At 40.8% G+C, this 18415-nt stretch overlaps 1 protein-coding gene across 2 annotated transcripts; it reads right to left on the bottom strand.

Annotated features, from left to right (window-relative positions):
- Window positions 1-10726: 10726 nt before the first annotated feature.
- On the bottom strand, window positions 10727-17427 carry FRG1 (FSHD region gene 1). 2 transcript variants are annotated; one of them, XM_080344237.1, is made up of 9 exons: window positions 17306-17427; window positions 16903-16970; window positions 15043-15165; window positions 14039-14096; window positions 13740-13854; window positions 13249-13353; window positions 12401-12492; window positions 11707-11817; window positions 10727-10846 (listed from the first exon to the last, which is right to left on the bottom strand). In XM_080344237.1, the coding sequence occupies exons 1-9, from the start codon at window positions 17365-17367 to the stop codon at window positions 10810-10812; spliced, it is 771 nt and encodes a 256-aa protein (XP_080200363.1). In that variant the 5' UTR covers window positions 17368-17427; the 3' UTR covers window positions 10727-10809. The 2 variants fall into 2 exon arrangements, with proteins under 2 accessions (XP_080200363.1, XP_080200364.1); XM_080344238.1 differs by lacking the exon at window positions 15043-15165.
- Window positions 17428-18415: the final 988 nt, after the last annotated feature.

Raw genomic sequence — 18415 nt, 5'->3', positions numbered from 1 at the left:
CCAGACAGCTTGCCTAACGAAGCCCAAGGCGAGCACAAGCTCATGATAGATATGCAAACCCATTTTTACTCAGTGCGATTCAATGAAGAGCACTTCAAAAGCATATTCTTTGCACTAGTTCAGAAACCTTACATCTCAGCATGGACCGGTTTGTTCTGTTCATTCATTTCATAACCTCATTTTACAGTGTCATTCATAATTACGCTCAGTGTTAAGCTTCATTGTGCAGCTGGGGCAGAGAAAACATGCTGAATTTCAGGCAAATTACTCAGCTGAGAAAGGAGCTATACGGCATGACTTTTTACTTAGCGTGGAAAAGCCCTGTTGCACTGGTGTTAAATATTACGAGAGGTGCATTTCAGGAATATACCTAAAAACTAGTTACCTTCACTCCTGTCAGCACAGTTAGTTACAAATGCAACTTTGAGAACTGTATTTAGGTGTAGTCAAAGTGAATGCAAGGGTGGCTTCCCATCAATTACATAAAACGCAAACATACATACACAAACATATGTATAAACATGCCACAATTTTAATTGCATGTTTTACCTAATGAAACACAAGCAAATGCCTACTAGCTGCACTTGTGCTTCAAGCCAGGTGAGAGCAGCCCAGATTTGGTCCCTGAGCTGTCGGAGGAGATCAGTGACTCCTGCGAGCACAGTCTGTCCCACCAGGAAAAAGGAGAGGTACACATGCTCTGCCTGGAGTCCATGCAAAGGCTCCCGAATCACAAGTGTTTGGGAGACAGAACAGAAACAAAAATACATAGGGATCCATCCACCAATTCGTTCCCCCCAGAACCCCCACCCTTGATTGCCAATATCTATTTGGCTGTACTAATTAGATTACTTTATGAGTGTGTCCTTATAGGACCTTCTGGCTCCGGTAAAAACCAAGACAAGATCTCTAGCAGCTACGTATCTGGGACAACCAAGCTCACTAACGTCTGTTCTCTTTGGGCTAATCACATTATCTGTTTTTAATGCATTAGTCGAGAAAACACAATGTCTTACACAATGCCATGGACTGTAAAAACTGGAGTAATTTGTTAGAACTGGCAAGAGGAATTTTAAAGTGAGACTGGTTTCTGTGTGTTATCATGTCTTACTTTTGTATTGTTTCCAGTGGCTGCAAGAAAGTATGAGATTAATTTTGGTTTTCCTACACGCAGGACGCAGGTACAGGACCAGCAGCTCTTTGCTTTCTAGACTGCACTGCAGTGCAGTTCTAGCCCTTGCAGAGCTAGAACAAAGGTCAAACACAAGACGCCATTTAATTGTCAAAATGAGGAAGTTTCAAAACAAGGAGGGTAGGGAACGATATCAGATGACTAACTAGGCAAGGAAAGTCAGAAGCTTCGTGCAAAGCCAAAATTAATAAATAATTTTATTAATTAACAGTATTAACCGTCTTGTGAAATTTTCCATCCTGCAATACTAAAATCAATCACAAAATTGACATTACATATACATCCTACTGCAATGGATGCACAGATTTGGACCTTTGGGAAGTATCTGCTGTCAAAATATGCTTCTTGACAGATAAAGCAAGAAATTATCCAAAATGGATGAAAGTTCAAGTGATCTGTTGGTATGGCCCATGTGTACACACACGAAACAGTGGCAACCGTGCAAGCTGATTTCAGAGGATTTGAAGTCATGTCTCAGGTGCTAAAGGTTATGTCACTCGTGACACTCTCTCCTGAGATTTTAATCTTGTATTTGAAGCTATTTTTATCTTGTCAGTCTTCTGCAACCTATGGCACGAAAGAGGTGGGGAAAGCGGCAGTTAAAGGAAGTTAAAGGAGACAGAGAACAATGTTCCCTCCTCATATGTCAGTAATTTTAAGACTTCTTGCCTGTCTTCATATAAAACAAGCTAAAGAAACCAATAATCCCACAAACAACCTGTACAGCTCCCAAAACTGTTAGCATTGATTTGAGATAGCTGAAGAAAGCCAAGATTATGAACAGTTTCTTTAGGTAAACTATCATATGCTGGCATATAAGCAGTAATTTAAAAAAGATGTCAAGACAACCAGAAAACTACAAGTCATTTTGTTTTTGTTTTTTTCACTCCAAGTTCTAAAATGGAACAAAAAAAATATTACCTTTGCAATCAGCTAAAGACTAACAGCAAACTCTTCTGACAAGGTCAAAGAAAAAAGACACCTAAGCAATTTTCTTACAGCAATAGAAAAACCACCAGGCACTTTCTATCACTAGAATGAAATAAGCAGCTATGAAGTTAGTGCTGTGGTCAGTGAGATCCTCCCTTCTGCAGAAGCTTGACACTGGAAGAGGAACAATAAATGCTGTACACAGAGAATCAGGAGCAGCCTTCCAGCATGACAGAATCGCCTCGAGTTTCCAATGTGACAAGCTTGTGTTTCATTTTCTCCCAGAAAGCAGAAGCTGGCTCCAAACAGGAGGATGTCACTATAAATTTGCTTTTCAAAGATGCATTGAACACCCTAGGAGGGATACAGCTATCCCTGAATGGTGGTTCAATGGCTCTCTTTTTTTATTGCTTTAATTGCCTTTTACAAGTAGGCTGCATATTTTGATTAGATAATGTACTGCTGACTTCTGAATTCGCATGTTTGTAATGATACAAAAATGGATTCGTGGCAGCATAACAGAAAAACACTTAAAGAGAGGGAACACAATGGGAAAGAAAGGCACTACGGTATGGGGAAAGATGGAAATTATAAGAAAAAAATGGAAATAGTACAGATTATTTATATTATGACCAAATGTATGAAAAAATAGTAGAGCAGAAAAGGAACCAAATAGCTAACAAACTGCCAAGAGGAACAGCTACCTGGGGGTGTGGAATATGAAGAAATAACAGCCATTATTCACTGCAGTAAAGAAAATTAATCCATAGTTTAGTAAGTACTGAGTAAATATTTTAAAACCTAGCCTGACTCCATTATTGTGAAGCAGGTTCAAAGTAGCTTCTCCTGTCTAAAGAATGCCAGCACTAACACTTTCTTCACTACTCTCAGACATATACACATCTAAGTGAACCCTCTCTGGCATCCCTCCTTAATATTCAGTGGTTTTCACCTTCATATTTAAAAAAAAATAAAATGACCTTGTTGATCTATTAAATATAATTTCGTAGATTAAGGACACGGCACTCAATCTCTTTCAGAAAGAAATATCTGTTCTATTCAGCATCTTTTGGTCTATGAACTCTGGTCTAACAAATTTTTCTCTCTGTTCTTCCCTTGCAGGACGATGCCAATGCAGCCCTGTCACACTGCAGCAGTCCCAACGCTGTTCACCCCTCTGAACATAGAAGTTAAGAGTACTCTTGCAGGACTGAAGAAATGGGGAATGAGCCAGTTTAAATTACAGTTTGGATAAAAAGCTCATTACGACCAAGGGTGCCTACCCGCAAGCTAAAGGGATGGACAGTCTGCACCACCGAGACGTAATTCACGGCATTTAGCTTCCATGTTCTTTGTTAACGAAAATAACCCAACCAGCTGTACACAAGAAGACAACAATTGTCGTTCATTCTTCTGCAAATGATGCATCCCAGGATCTCAACCAAAAATAAAATATCCAAGCCTGACACGGCGCTGCAGAGCAGCACAACCCGCAACCCAGACACCCAGTGGATATTGTGCAAGTGCAAAGATGTACTGAGTGCAATCAAATACAAAATCAAGCTCTAGTGACAGACTTTGCTGATAGCTGGCATCTTCTCCCCCACCCCCCACCCAAGGAAGCTTTTAGCTAAAATTATGAAGGTGTTTTAAGCTGAGACTGGTTTATAGTCATGGGAATCTGCTGTTCACGGGGAGGGTGGGATTGGGTGCAAAGAGGGCCTAATTCTGTATAGATAAGATGTTAAGGGAACATGGGTCATCTAAATGTCCACAGTCCTCCAAAGCCTTTCCTACAGTCTGCTTCTCCCCAAAGCCACACTTGTTTTCCTGAGAGCAATATAATTTGTTAGGAAAAATCTTTGAGCGAACACAAAATAATACAGCAAGTAGTGTGCTCCCAAAATGTTTTAAACCAGATAAGAATATTTTAAAATTCAGAGATATTCACAGAGGATGAGGAGATTCAGAAACTGCAGAGATGAAGGAGTGCCTCCCAAATAAAAGACACATCAGGAGGCAGAACGGCTGTTGCATGCCCAGGAGATGGAAATCAGCCCGTTCCAAGCAACTACCCCTCTCTCTGACTTCACAACGCCCCCAAATTTAAATACTTTACCTAGTCATGAAAAACCAACACAAAACCACCAACAACAAAAACAACAGCAAAACAACCCCACAAAAAAATCCCCAAACACCACCACCACAGCACCCAAACAACCCAACACCCCAAGCCCACCTGCTCTACGCTTCTCCCCTTGGGTTAAGCTCCAGCAGATTTAAAAGCGTGGGTGCTTTTAGTAAACTCTTATTAATTTCTGGTTTGAAAAAATCACTGTTTCAGTGCAACGTTACACTATCTACGCTACAGATGTATGTGAAATTGAAAGCAGGAGCGAGTACGGACTCGTCAAACACCCCGATAAACACCAGGACCCGTCGCGGCGGCCAGAGAGGCCATTTAAAAGTTCCGAAGTCCGCGAGGGCAGAGCAACGCCGCCTTCGATTCACACCCGTGGATTTAAAAACACGCGTGGCCTCCTGCCCTCCAGCACACCCGCCCGGCCCGCCGGAGCCCCGCCAGCCCTCGGGCGGGCCCGGCCGCGCCCCCTCTCCGCCTCCCCACAGAGGAGCCGGGGGCGACCCCGTCCCTTCCCCCCCGCGCCACTAGGCTCACCGGGTCCGGCGCCCAGACCAGCTCCGCCACGACGAGCAGCGCAGCGGGCGACAGCAGCGCCCAGCCCCAGCCCCGGCCCCGGCCCGCCATCCTCCTCGCCCGGCTCCGGCCCGGCGCTCCCCGGGGCGGCGGCCACATGACCCGCCCTGGCCCGCCCCGCAGAGGCGGGAGGAGGCGGCGGCGGCAGCGCCGGGGCGGAGGCACCGGGGCCCACCCGCCGCCCAGCCCGCTCCCCCGCCTACCCGGCCCTCCTTTGGGTTTTTAATAAAGCAGAGGTATTGATTCTCAGCTATACTTCCAAAAGGCAGAAGCTTCGCACAAGGAGATCTGAAGGAAAATCGCCTCTCTTAGGCAATACTGAGAGCAAACCCGTGGCACCAGTTTTCACGTGGTAAATATTGTGATGTTTTAATTACTTTGTGGCCTTGGGAGACTTTTTAGGCAGGTTTTATGGTAATGAAAGGCGCCTTCTTTAGGAAGGAGTTTCTCCTTGTCTGCTTAAGACCCTCGGAAACGAGCAACTGGAGAGACAGTCTAATATGAGAAAGACAGAGTTTGAGATGCATCTAAGCTTGTTGCTTATTATTTATACACTACTATACCTAAGTAGTGTATTTGTTGCAATATCAAGTACAAGCCAGCAGCCGAATAAGGTGCATATTCCAAATAGGTATAATTTTAGTGTGAGCAAATGAATGTATAATGAGTGTATACATTACCAACAATTGTTGGAAGCACCATGAATAAATACTAAAAACCTTCCAGGATGCCTGTATTTTAGTTCATGTCTTGTGCTTCACACACTGCCCGAGATATGTCGTGTTACTAGGCACACAGAAAAGCAGCAACAGAGTCTTTCATGTTGTGACTTAATGCCATGTGCAATTAACTCTCTTTAAACAAACCAGGGGTGGGAAGAAAACGAAGGGAAGTCTTTGGCAGCTGGCTGACTGGAACATTGCATGGCATTGCAGAAATTAATAAACAGGAAAGGATATGAGAAATGCATTGTGAGGTGGGAAAGCCCTGGGCAAAGGAAGGGTGTGCTGCGGTGTGTAGGAAGGAATCGGCTCAGAACTTAAGATGGGAATTGCACAGAGCTTTAGAGACCAAGGCAGAAAAGCATTAAGTGCTGGTAGAAAAAGATACAGAACCCATCAGGGAATTTAGGAAATGAGGAAAATTGCAGCATTAACAGAAAAAACCTTGATATTTCAATGAGAGTGTCCCTCTCAAATAAAAAATAGAAATCAAGCAGTTTCTGTAGGGCCCAGCCTCTTTTTTTTTTGATTGAAAACATACCTGTGAGACAGTAATTTTATATTTACTTGCAGGTACTAGAAGATAGTATTATGGTCTATGGTAAGAAACTGCCAGATAAAGTTGGTCCCGTTACTTGCTAAACATCTTCAGCCTCTTCTGCTCAGATTTATATTCTGGAGCAGACAGGTTTTTAGAAGCTTTACTGTCCTTAAGACATTTTTAACAGTAGGAAAGAGAGGACTTTAGAATATTAAAAACTCTTGCTGAATGCTCTGAAGGAAAAAAAACTATACCATGGTACACATTCACAGCTTAATTTTTTAAAGCCTCTTCACACTTTCGGTTTAGCTCATTCACCAGTAAAGAAATCCTAAGTTTCTGGAATAGTTAACATCTTCCAGTACCTGTATTTCTCAGTACCTGTATTTCTCTCACTATGGTTATCCTGCTGTGCTCTATCAGAACGCCTCACCTCCAGGGTCCACATCAGTACTTCAGGTACTCCATTTTATTGTCTAGGTTTCTTCTGTCAGTGAAATCTAGGTTAAGGCAGAAGAAGGAAGCTGCTTAAGATGTGCAGTGTACTTGTTAACTGTCCTACCTGACAGCTGGTGTCACTGATACCAGTACTTCAAACATCCACCCTTCTGCTTTCTCACACATCCATCCAATACTGTATTGCTACTACCCAGTTCTGTTGCTTCTTCCAGAAGTTCAGGCTGCACAAATTACTTCCCCTTTTCAGGGGGAAGTACTTCTCCATTTCAGTTAAATTAAAGCTCATTGTGCTAACACTACTGCCAGGTATCACCAAGAAGACTCCATGAATGCTTCCAGGGGGAAAATACCCCAATGGGCTCCTTATAGCAACAGTTTAAGTCACATCTTCACTGTTCCCTTATACCTTCCATTTCCTTTTTCTGGGACTAAACTTCCAGTGGCTTCCCTAGACCCCTGCTTCTGTGTTATTTCAGGACACTGTTTTTAGCAAGACTCTAGCATACCGTGAGTCCCAACACAGAGGACAATCCCGTTGCTACTGTACTGTCTTTAGTCCCCATAGGGCAGCCAGTCCCTTGCTAACTCCAGTACTTCCCTTTGTATTGGGGACAGTTTCATTTCATTCGGCCTGGCATCTTTTTTGCTTCCCTTCTTCCTAGCTCTGTAACAAACCTGCCTCTCGGTTCCATTTTTCTATCACTTAGAACTGCTTGTAGTGCCTACACCTTGCATTCTCCTATTTACATCAATAAACAAGAAATGGAAAACTCCTTTCTGGGGCTGCTCTTTGGATTCTGAGGACTCATTTCAGCATGCTTTCCACCAGCACAGCAGACTTCTGCTTCCAGCTCCGTGTTTGAGTAATCATTTTTATGAGTTCTACCAGACAGGATTTTATTTTAAAAATACATTTGTGAAAGGAAAAACAGATGCTGTAACATCAGTCTACTTCAGCCATCATCATTCACTTCAGATGCATTTACCATTCACACTTGATAATGGGCCAATGACACCTGCAATGAACAGCCCAATAAATAATTACTCTGGCCCAGAGCCTGCTCCTTGTGATGCTGCCTCCTTCCCAGTGTTTTTGGAGTGCTGGCAGTAGGACAGTTTCAGGTCTGTAATGTTGCAATGGATGTGCATCAGATCACTTACATTTCTGGGGAGGGACATGCAGCGTGGTACCTACACCTAGAACTACTTAATGAGCCCTAATCCCCAGTCCAACACCAAACTGAGGAGCTCTGAGGAAAAATGAACATTTTTTTTTCTGTGATAGCACAATCCACAGCTATGCTATATTTTCATCCAAGAATTCCTCAGACTCTGGCCAGGAGCATTTGTCAACAAACATCTATTTACTTATAGCTTTTGGCCTTCTCCCTGCAAATTCAGCACTGATACTTCTTCCAGACCTCCTGGGCATGCTCAATGCACCTTTTCCAACAATACTCAAAATATGTCCTTTTACTCACTGTGGAAATGGAAGCACAGCCCTCTTTACAAAAACTGAGTTACAGAGCATATGGCCACACACTGCAATTCAAAAGCTTCTAAGCTACATACACAATTGGTATCATCTGCTTGACCATTTCTGCTGTTGCTAAAAAGTTAGCCACACACTATACCTGCATGGCTCTCATTGATGGGATGTCTGTTTTTATTTGAAAGCAATCAAGTTATATACAGAGTTACCTGGAAAACCTAACTATTCTCTCTAAAGATCACTAAAAGCCAGGACCTCTGGACCACATAATTGTACACCCCTGTTTCCTAGAGCTAAAGCTATATAGCAAATAGCTTACTAGTGGTATTTTATATACCCTTAGTATAAGCCAAATATTCACAAGTGGTACAGTTAATAAGATTTTATAACTGGGTTATAGATATATGAGGGAATTTTAATAGAATTCTAGAGATACTTAAACTAGATTCAAAGATCAGTTCTACTAATTACAGCTTCTTTTTGCAAATGTTTCAATGCAGAGTCTCACTACAAACACATTGATACTCTCAGCAATTGATTGCTTTGAAAGAATGTGTAATTATAGAAACTATTAGGAAAGAAAGATAATTTTCAGTCGTTCCTGCTATGTGGTAGGCTTAAAGAGTAAACTCAAAGTTTTGCTCTAGAACTAGAAATAGAGTCTGTGAAAACTTTAAAGTGAAGCCATTTATCTGGTAAAAAGGTCAAGCATTTGATCACTTTCCATAACCATCTGATCCGATCCGATCCCATTACCGTTTTGTTAACAGTATATCCTGAAATACGTTATTTAGATAAGTGACAAGATATGGGAAAAAAAAGACAATTCTCCTTTAAGAAAATCATTTGTTTTTAAAACAAACAATAAAACCACAACTACAGAGAGGTCCTTTGTACCTCTAAAAATGGAAGGAAAAATTCTCATTTGATAATTTCATTTTAGTAATTTTTTTTCATTCAGCATAGACCTTGCTTTTATTTAATTCCTCCACATTCTGATAGAACTTTTATCAGCATTAAGCAGCAGCTGCAATGACAGGAAACATCTCCATGGATTTGGCCACTATCCCAGTATTGCTGCACAAACCACTCCCCAGAGGGGGCATTTTGATTTCTCATTTAATATCTCCCTCTGCAGAAAAAGCTAAAATTGGAAGAAAAGAAACTAATTTCAAAACAGCTATTCCTGCAAGAACTAGTGAGTATGCCTATTCTTGTAAAATAGGTCTTAAATGAATAGTAGGTTTAGCATATATAAAAGAGGGAGTGCTGCTGCCTTTGGGAGAAAAGCCCAGTGGCAAAAATCTCTCTACTCAGCTGGATAGAGCTGGGTAAGGAAAAGCTTAAAAATGCCATGAGGGGAAGGTTTGGATTTTTGTTTGCTTTTCTAGAAGCAAACATTTCTAAGAATCCCTATGTTACTTTATGAATGTGCCCAGCCTGTGGAGTTTTAATTCTTTTGGTTCCATAAAATCTGTATGGGCTGTATTCTTATTTTTTTAAAAATTCTTTGAAAAATGAAAGCTTTTATTACTAAGCTTAGCTAGCCTTCCCTAACCAGCTATAATTACTTTTCACACTGAAAAGTCACTACAGGATTTAAACAATTATGATGTACTTAAATTCTTGGTGCTTCCTCCTCAAGACCAACAGCCTATAAAATTAGACTGATTTGAATTGCCATTACTGACTAGACTTTATTGGTCCATTCTTGTGTTCTTTTTATACACATCATTATATTGCAAAAGAATACAGTTTTGAACTATGTGTACAGTTCAAACTGACAGGTAAGAGAAGCTCCACAGAGACAATTCAAATGATTGCCATAAAAATACCCAACATTGTTACAAGTAATCTTTGTGACACCTATTAGAGAAGCTGTGAAGAGAGTAAGCAATTGTTCTGAGGTAGTTCCTATGGAGAGGCTGTTACTGAAACGCTTCTTGGTAATCAGAACAGATGGGGTAACTATATTTTATATGAGATCCTAGGAATGCGTATTATACTATGACCTTAAAAAGAGTCCCCTGCTGTTTTAATTGAAGTCCATGCCATAGAGAAACCACCAAGTTTGCAAAATCAGTTTTTCCCTCTTGTCAAATAAGCAGCCTGCTAACACAGAAGAGCTATTTTATGAAGCACCAGCATTTTCATTTGTAATATGGTTCTTGCGACTCATCAACACTTTTTCCGGCACACATATTATGCCATTTACCAACTTCAAGAGTGGGGCTGTTCTGAACATTGTTTTACAGACCCTGTACCTTCTGAGCCAGTCCTCACCTGATGGCTCCACAGATGTCCTACTCAGGATCTGGCAGAATGTGTTCTAAGAGATGCATTTTCAGTTACTTCTTGTTCAATACAATTATGTATTTCTGATGGTTCAATGGGTTAACGACATTTTACTTTTGAACTTCACTGTCTTTCTCTTCTGCTCTTAATGTCTTCTGCCCTGTCTTTAAGTTCAGATTCCTTTCATCAACCCTGGAACATTCAGGGGGTCAATTTCTTCTCCATTAAATATTAACTTCCCTATTTCAACAGGGTGTAGTTTTAGAGTAAACTTAATAGTGTTCATTACTGAAAGACAACATTAGTTTGATGCTTAGTTGTAGCTCTCAGGCAATCCTTTAAAAATAAGGTAATAAAAACATCAGCAAAACACCTTCAATGAAAAATAAATTATAAAACATTTTACTCTTGTTTTCAATTTGACCCTGTCAAAGATGCAGAAGAAAATGGACCAGCTGGTTGTCACTTGCAGTATCTATCCGCCTTCACTTTTGCTCTCCTGTATGGAAAGAATAATGAAACAAGATCTGGATTAAGACCAAATATGATTACATCTGTGTATTCTATCTTCCTCAGAGCATCAAGGAAGCATTGAAAGCATTTTTTCTTAAACTTTACTTCAAAGCACACATAAAAGCCTAACACCAATTTGCACTTGTTTATTAAGAGCTAGAACTGCAACGTCTAAAGTTAACCTTGTCTTTCCCTTCAAATCATCATGAATTGCATGTTGTCCATTCTGAGGAATGCAGTTCAGACTCAGCATGATTTGAAACTGATACTGATGACCTAAGAGTGTTATCACATCACTTGCAATTATAAGATAGTCTTCTGCATTTTCACCTACTGAATTAATGCAAATATTTATACTGCTACAAAATGTTTTAAAAATTCAAGACAGCTTCTATAGTCTCAGCTCAGGGAAGAAAAACAATATCCTCACTAGACAACATGAAGACTGTTCTTAAGAAATGCTGTTTCTCTTTAAAATGCAGCATTCCCATCTCCAGAATACTGTGGTGCCACAAATACTGGAAGTGTTAAAAATTAGCTTAATTTTTGTTATTAAAAAGATTTCTCTCAGCTCCTCCATACTAAACAAATTTAACAACCTAGTTAAGAGATTTTTCAAAAGATTTCTGAGTAAATCCAAACCTGCAAACTTTAGCTAGAGAAGTAGAAAATTTAGAACAACAACAAAAAGCCAACCACGGAACTCACGCAGAGCACTGGCCAGGCAGGAAATGCTCAACACCTCGTAACCCTGAAATCTGGCTTTCTTTTGTACCCCAAGTTTACTGTAATTCCACCTCCCTGTAATTTTTCAATTGGTACATTATTTCTTGTATTCTGAAGTACCTGTCAAGCAGCATTTCATGAAAAGTGCCTTCTTTCCTGGCTTTTCTGAGGGCTTTTGTATCTTCTTTGCTTATTTTAAGCTTTTTGTCTTGAAAGCTTTGGAATTTCTTTCTGTAAAGGGGGGAAAAAATGTAAAGAGTGTAATTTCTTTCAAGTTTTGTGTTTGAATATAACAACAGTTGCAATAAGAATCTTAACTTCTGTTATGCAGGAGGCAACTGGCCTAATAAAATACAGCAAACCAACACAGTATCCAATATTGTAACTAAGAGTTCTGTAGGTAAAAACTATTCAGGGTTTTTTTTGGCAGTCTAGGTGAGAACGAGCCCTACATGACTGGCATGACATGGTTACAAGTTCTAAAGAGCCCCTTCTTTAACTGCTAGCATGACAAATCAGGGAGCAAGTGTTTTGGCTGTAGGTGGCAAGACTTTTGTCTTTGTTTCTCACTCCCTAAATGTGCTTTAAAGGGTAAGAAATTTAACTGATTTTCCACAAGTTGTCTGTTTTGCCTGTAACAGTAACTGGTACATAATCTCCCTGTCCTTATCCCAACCCATGAGCTTTCTCATCCTATTTTGTTCCCCTGTCCTGCTGAGGTGAAAGGCTGGGAGTTTGGCCCTTCCACCAAAGGCAGCCCCAAAGAGAAATGAAAAAAGGTACTTGAGCCTGGTAACAGCTCTAAACTACATACACGTAATTGATTTCACACTGTTTAACATTTCCTTTGTCTTCTTGTGGAACATCATCTTTCTCCTTAGCTTCTCTTTCAGCACAAGTACGAATCTAGTAATTGAGAGAAAAACAAAACAAACCAGAAAACGCCTGTATTTTTAAAACCAGAGGGTACAGCTTAAAGACAACAACACACCCTTCACAACAGAATGAGAGTCACGGTGACTTTAAGTTCACAGCTTTCAAATTGTTTAATTCACAGCTGGAGAAAACTACAATAAAAGCAACAACTGCACGAAGTATGGGAAATACTAAGTGCAATCCTTGATACTACTGTAAAACAATCCCCTTCATCTCAAAGCAGCACCATTACGGTTCTTCACTTTACAAGGGGTAAAATGCCTTTTTCAGAGACTGTCTTAAAAATATTTTTGCTTTGACTAGTAGACAAGTATCTCTATTTGGAAGCACAGATATACTTTCCATATGCAGAGAAAGTCAAGATAGTTTTATATCTCTCACTTAAAAGATCTCTTCTGCATCATTGTGATAAACACTTCTCTGTCCCTGCCGCAGTCATAATTAATCTCTCTTGTACCAAGTTGTTCAGTACTATCTGGAATATCCTAGAGATGGTCCTGCCCCCAACATCTTGCCCTTCCATAGTGGTAGAATAGCTTTGTATCGCTACTGGAAGCATCGCAGTTTAGACAAATGAGTTCCAGAGCTGCATTTCTTGTGGCCAAATCACTTGACAGCTTACAGAAAAAAATGTTAACTGTATTAACATTAAATTGTAGCACATAGACACCTGTTTTTTTGAATATCCATGCTAACTCTGTATTAATTATAGAACTAATAGATTACCTTTATCATTTCTTCTTCCCCTGCAGTTTTGCTTTTGGCTTCTATGTCTCCCTCTTCATTACACCTAATAAAGCGGCTATTTGCTGCCAGTAATGCCATTTTCTTCTGCAGAAACAATATCACATATTATTAGAATAAAGAGTTTGTATGTAGTCCTTGATTCATAACATTTATCCTTTACAATACACCACAAAACTCCATAAATGTGTTTTATTCTTTTCTACATGAACACTTCAATAGCTAGCCAGACGACTTGCTGGCTCCTGTATTCTTAAGATGCTTATAGCTGCCAAAATGCAGTAACTTGAGGTATTTTAAGAACTTCCGATTGTAGTAAATGCATTGCAGTTGGGAGAACAGAAGACTAAAAGTTACAATATGAAACAGATTGCAAAAGGCTTTTACTATACAGACAAAGAATATCAATATAGATGAAATCAAAATACAGTCAAATGTTAGAAACATAAAATGAATTATTCCAAGCAGCTTACATCTTGGAAGACAGGTTCCCATTGCTCTCTTGATCCTATTGCATCTGAACGTCCAATAACAAGCCCATCTGAATTTATACCAAGGTATTTGCCATAACCAGACTTCAGAGCAATCCTCAAATAGAAAACACAGGAAAACAATAAAGAATATTTTTAGTTCAAGCAACTCACAATATCCAACACATCACAATTACATTCTTAGCAGGTAATGTATTTCAAGAGAATATTAAAACATGTATTCACACAAGAAACAAGCATAACAAGTATCAAAACTTGTAACATTTTGTTACAGTAATTACCTTGTATCAGACAACTTTACTGCTGTAAACTGTTCAGGGGGACTAGGGCCTTCATCATCTGTGGAATGAATTTTCCATTAGTTAGGTATGAGGTATTAAATATATTTTAACCTGTTAATATTACAGTTTCAAAAAAAAAGCCATTGCTAAATACTTCAGAAAGCTGCAATACTTAATTTCTATAAAAATTCTTTTTTCAACTATTCACTTTTCTAAAAGCAATGTAGGTGCTCATTATTCATGTTCATAGATTTAGAGTGCTTTGAACAAAACAGAAAATAAAGGCAATCCTTGTGTCAAGAAATTTACAGCCAAGAATATTTTGTAATTCTCCAGGTGGCTTTGAAAACCTCTATCTCCTTGTAATGCTATTTTTTCCATACCAAAATGTTACCATAGCTGAACCATAATACAAACTCAGTATCCTAAAAGCTACTAGCCTCTCCACCTCTCAAAACCAAAGTGAGATAATGCCATTGTTCCTTTTATCTCTCCCTGGAGGTGAAACACACTGTCAGGCTTCTGAAATAGTCCTTGTCTGACGGATGGCCCTCAAATTCAAAGTAAGGACAAGCTAATTATCCTGCCACATTAGCAGCCCACTTGTGCAGCAACAAAACAAGTATATTAAGATGAGGATGCTGCAATAACGCTTGAAAATCATCTGCCTCAAGTTTCCCTCTTCAACTGACACCATAAAGATTTTATAGTATTTAATAAAAGCTATACTGCTTCTTAACCAGTAAGTGGTATGGCCTTTAACAGGTGATAATCCTCAATGCAGTTCAATTTATTGTACACATAAAACAGCAAGAAACTAAGTAAGTGAAACTGATTGGTAGTCATTAGGTTTAAATCATCTGCATGGTACAACTAGGATTATTGCATTATTTGTAATAAACTGCTTTTAGCTATAAAACTGCCTGCCTTGAAGTGATGCTACTTTTATTCTTTTATGCCTTTCATTACTAAACCTGCTTCATTCCAAGTTTCCCAAAACGAACCTTTATGTGGTGCTCCAAGTGTAAACAAGCCATTGTCGAGGGCATGGATGTAAGCTCCTTTATCCATTTCTATAGCTATAGTTCCTGTAATTTCACCGAAATTACTGACAGCCCACCAGTTTCCTAAAATACAAAACCATGACAGTTAGAGTAATTACAACTTCTGATTGCAGTGGTCAAGAGATATTTCGGTATCTTCTCTGAGATTTGAAATTCTAAAGATACAATTGCTATTGCCATCTCAAGATCTTTGTACATTATACTACAGAGCAAATTAATGATGTTGCTGCTGAAATGAAGTCCTGCTGTTGCATCTTCCCTGCCATTCCCAGTCACAGGCTCTTGTGCTTCATCCCTTTTTTATGTTAGTCCATAGAGCAAGTTGATCCATTCAGTTGATCCAGCAAAAATGCACCTCACAAGGAAGGTATTTTTTTTTCCTCTGGACCAGCTCCCTGCAGTTTTGGGGTCATATCCAATTATTACATTTTCCAACACAAAGAGATTAACTAATCTGTGTTTGAATGTTTGAGCACCACATAATTCTACCCAAGTTAAAGGTAGCCCTACCCAGGTGCACAAATTAGAATTATTACCTTTATATTTTTCTAACAGTAAAATTTTCTTTTGGTGTACCGTCTCAGAGGTATTTTCTACTGATTAAGATAATAACTATTCTTAATTAATCAGAATATGATGTCTTTTTTTGACATGGTAAATTTGGCACAACAATCTGCCTTCAGCAGAAATCATCCTCCCCTATGTTTATACAACATATGGAGCTAATTGTCTTGTTCTATACGGTCAGGGTTTGTAGATTGGTGTATGAATTTTCCAAATTTCTCCCAGTTTTTGAAATCTGGCTAAATAAAGAATGTGCAACATCCATGACATTCTTCTAGTGTAAGACACAACAACCAATTTTATCCTGTATCACAATTTGTTTTAACACAGGACCAAGGATGATTTTCCCTTGTGCTGCTTTAGCTTACACCTATACACAAATAACAGAAAAATGACATCTATCCAGTAATGTGTGCTGTACTACAGTATACATCTGCGTCTCTCATGACTTTATGGTTAGTTTTTAGCTGGTTTTGTTTGAGAAGTGAGCTGTGATCAATCAAGGACATGACAAAGCCAAAGGGCAATAGTCTGGCAAGTTACCACTCATGAGTATACATACTTTGATCTTTTTATTTTATGAAAAAAGAAAAAGTAAAGTTATATGTTGTTACTGGTAATGTTTGTGTCTTCAGCTTCAAATAACAGTAGCAAATTTGTAATATAAACACATCACAGCAGTCAAACAAGTATGTGAAACTAAAAGCAAATAAACAAACTAACCAAAACTCTTTTCCTCTTGAAAGGACCAAAGGTTTGAGTGAACTAAAGAAGGCTGTCAGAAAGCAACTAGTGTCAGAGTAAGCACAGAAAGCATAGGAGATCCAATCACTAATTTTTAAAGTCATAGTAACAGATATAAGTAATGTACATAGAAATGCATTCACTAAGTAACCGCATTACAGTGCTAACGAAAGTCTCTCCTCCTGAAGCAAACACCACGCGGGGCTGGGGGTAGGGGGGGGGAGAAGAAGAAAAAAAGATCCAAGCTGGTAAGTAGCTTGAGATTATATAAAAAGATATTTTAGCTAAAAACATAAGTTGAAAATCCATTCTGTTGGTGTCAGAATTTCCATCTGAGGTCTAGGAGGAACCCAACATACAAATAACAGGTTGTGAGGAACAGTTATAAATCTCTACAGGGACTACACTTAGTTTACACAGCGCTACACCAATCTCCTCAGCTTTTGCCCTCCCCTACAATTCCTGCACTACCACGGAACTCCTGGAGCTCACCAACAATGTCAAGTTGCTCGGCCGCATCCTCTTCCCTTTTCCTTTTCTTCTCCTTGTGCTTTTTCTTGCTGCAAAGGGAGACACAAAGGAAATAAGGAAGTGTGTCCGACCCGGCCGTTCCACGGCGAGCTCTCCCGCCCGGTCCCGCTCCCCCTCCCCAGCCCCACAGCAGCGGGTCGGTGACACCAGCCGGGAGCGAGGGGCTGACAGCCCGGAACCCCCGGCCCTTCCCGCACCCGGGACGGGACGGCCCGGCCTCACCCCACTGCAGCGACACCAACGCAGCGCGGGGGAGCCCGGCCGGGGTCTGTCAGCGCGGCGGCTGCCGCAGTGGCGGGGCAGAAAGGCCGGGGCAGTGCCGGGGGCCAGTGCCGGCGGGCAGCGCGCTCCACCCACCCCTCACCTCTTCTGCTTCGCCCCTTTGAGGACGAGCTTGGTGGATTTCACGCAGGAGTACTCCGCCATGTCGGCCTACGGCGAGCGCGGGAGGACACGCCCAGCTGCGTACCGCGAACGGACGGAAGCCCCCGAGCGACAACCTTCGGCCGCCCTCGTTCCCTTACTTCCGGAGCGCGCGCCCCCTAGGGGGCAGACGGCAGCACTGCAGCCTCCGCTCCGTGTTTCGTGCATACAGAATTGTAGGGGAAACATAAACCAAGAAAAGTTTAAAATTACGTTTCAGAGCGTGTCCCCCAGGACCTTCCCCTTGGCTCGGCTCCACCGGTTGCTGTGGCGCTTTGCAGGACTGCAGGCCCCTAGCGGCACGGAATGAAGCGCCCGCAGCTTCCCCTCTGGTGTGCGGTAGCAACACGTGTTCGTGTGCAGCTACAGGCACATGGAATGGTCTCACAGCAGAGCCCTATGCCCTCTGGCAGGGGCGGCAGGCCTTGCTGATGCAGGAACAGAAGCTTCGAGTGAGGACAAGCTGGAGAAATGAAGCTCTCGAGTCACTGAAATGCGCCAAACTAGCGACAAAGTGAGGTTTATGACTCTTTTTCCCCATCCTTTTAGCCAGTTGTTATTCCACAGAGTAAAGTCTGCCTCAGGCTTTCCCCCACAGGTATAACCAGCTTTCTCTCACACAGTTAACTCACCATCTTCTCAACAAGTATCACTACTTCTTCTTAGTTGAATGGCCTTCCTGGTATGTGTGATTAGACTCCCAATTTGGGCAGTAGTTCATGGTTAATGTGTTGTTTCTACTTCACACTAATGCAGGAGGCTTTGTGCCCCAAAGCCTGTCTGCTGATTATTTTAGCTGGTCAAATGAGATGGAATGAATCTTAACACATACAGAGATGCTTGCGTTGGTTTGCTTCCTTTTCATTTCTGATTTCATTACCTATCTATGCTTCCAAGTTCCCAGCACCCCAAAGGTATCTTCTCCAAGTAGGAAATTAGAGTGTTGGAGAGGCACCTCAAAAGTCAGTTTAGACAGGTGGTAAGCTCCAAACGGACTTTATTCTAAGCAGAATTGTTCAGTGGAAAACCAACTAGAAACGGGGCTAGTCAA

The sequence above is a fragment of the Nesoenas mayeri genome (genome assembly GCF_963082525.1).
Source record: "Nesoenas mayeri genome assembly, chromosome: 4".
Taxonomy (NCBI): domain Eukaryota; kingdom Metazoa; phylum Chordata; class Aves; order Columbiformes; family Columbidae; genus Nesoenas; species Nesoenas mayeri.
The sequence above is the reverse complement of the archived record's forward strand: the minus strand, read 5'-3'. Positions and strand labels throughout refer to the sequence as shown.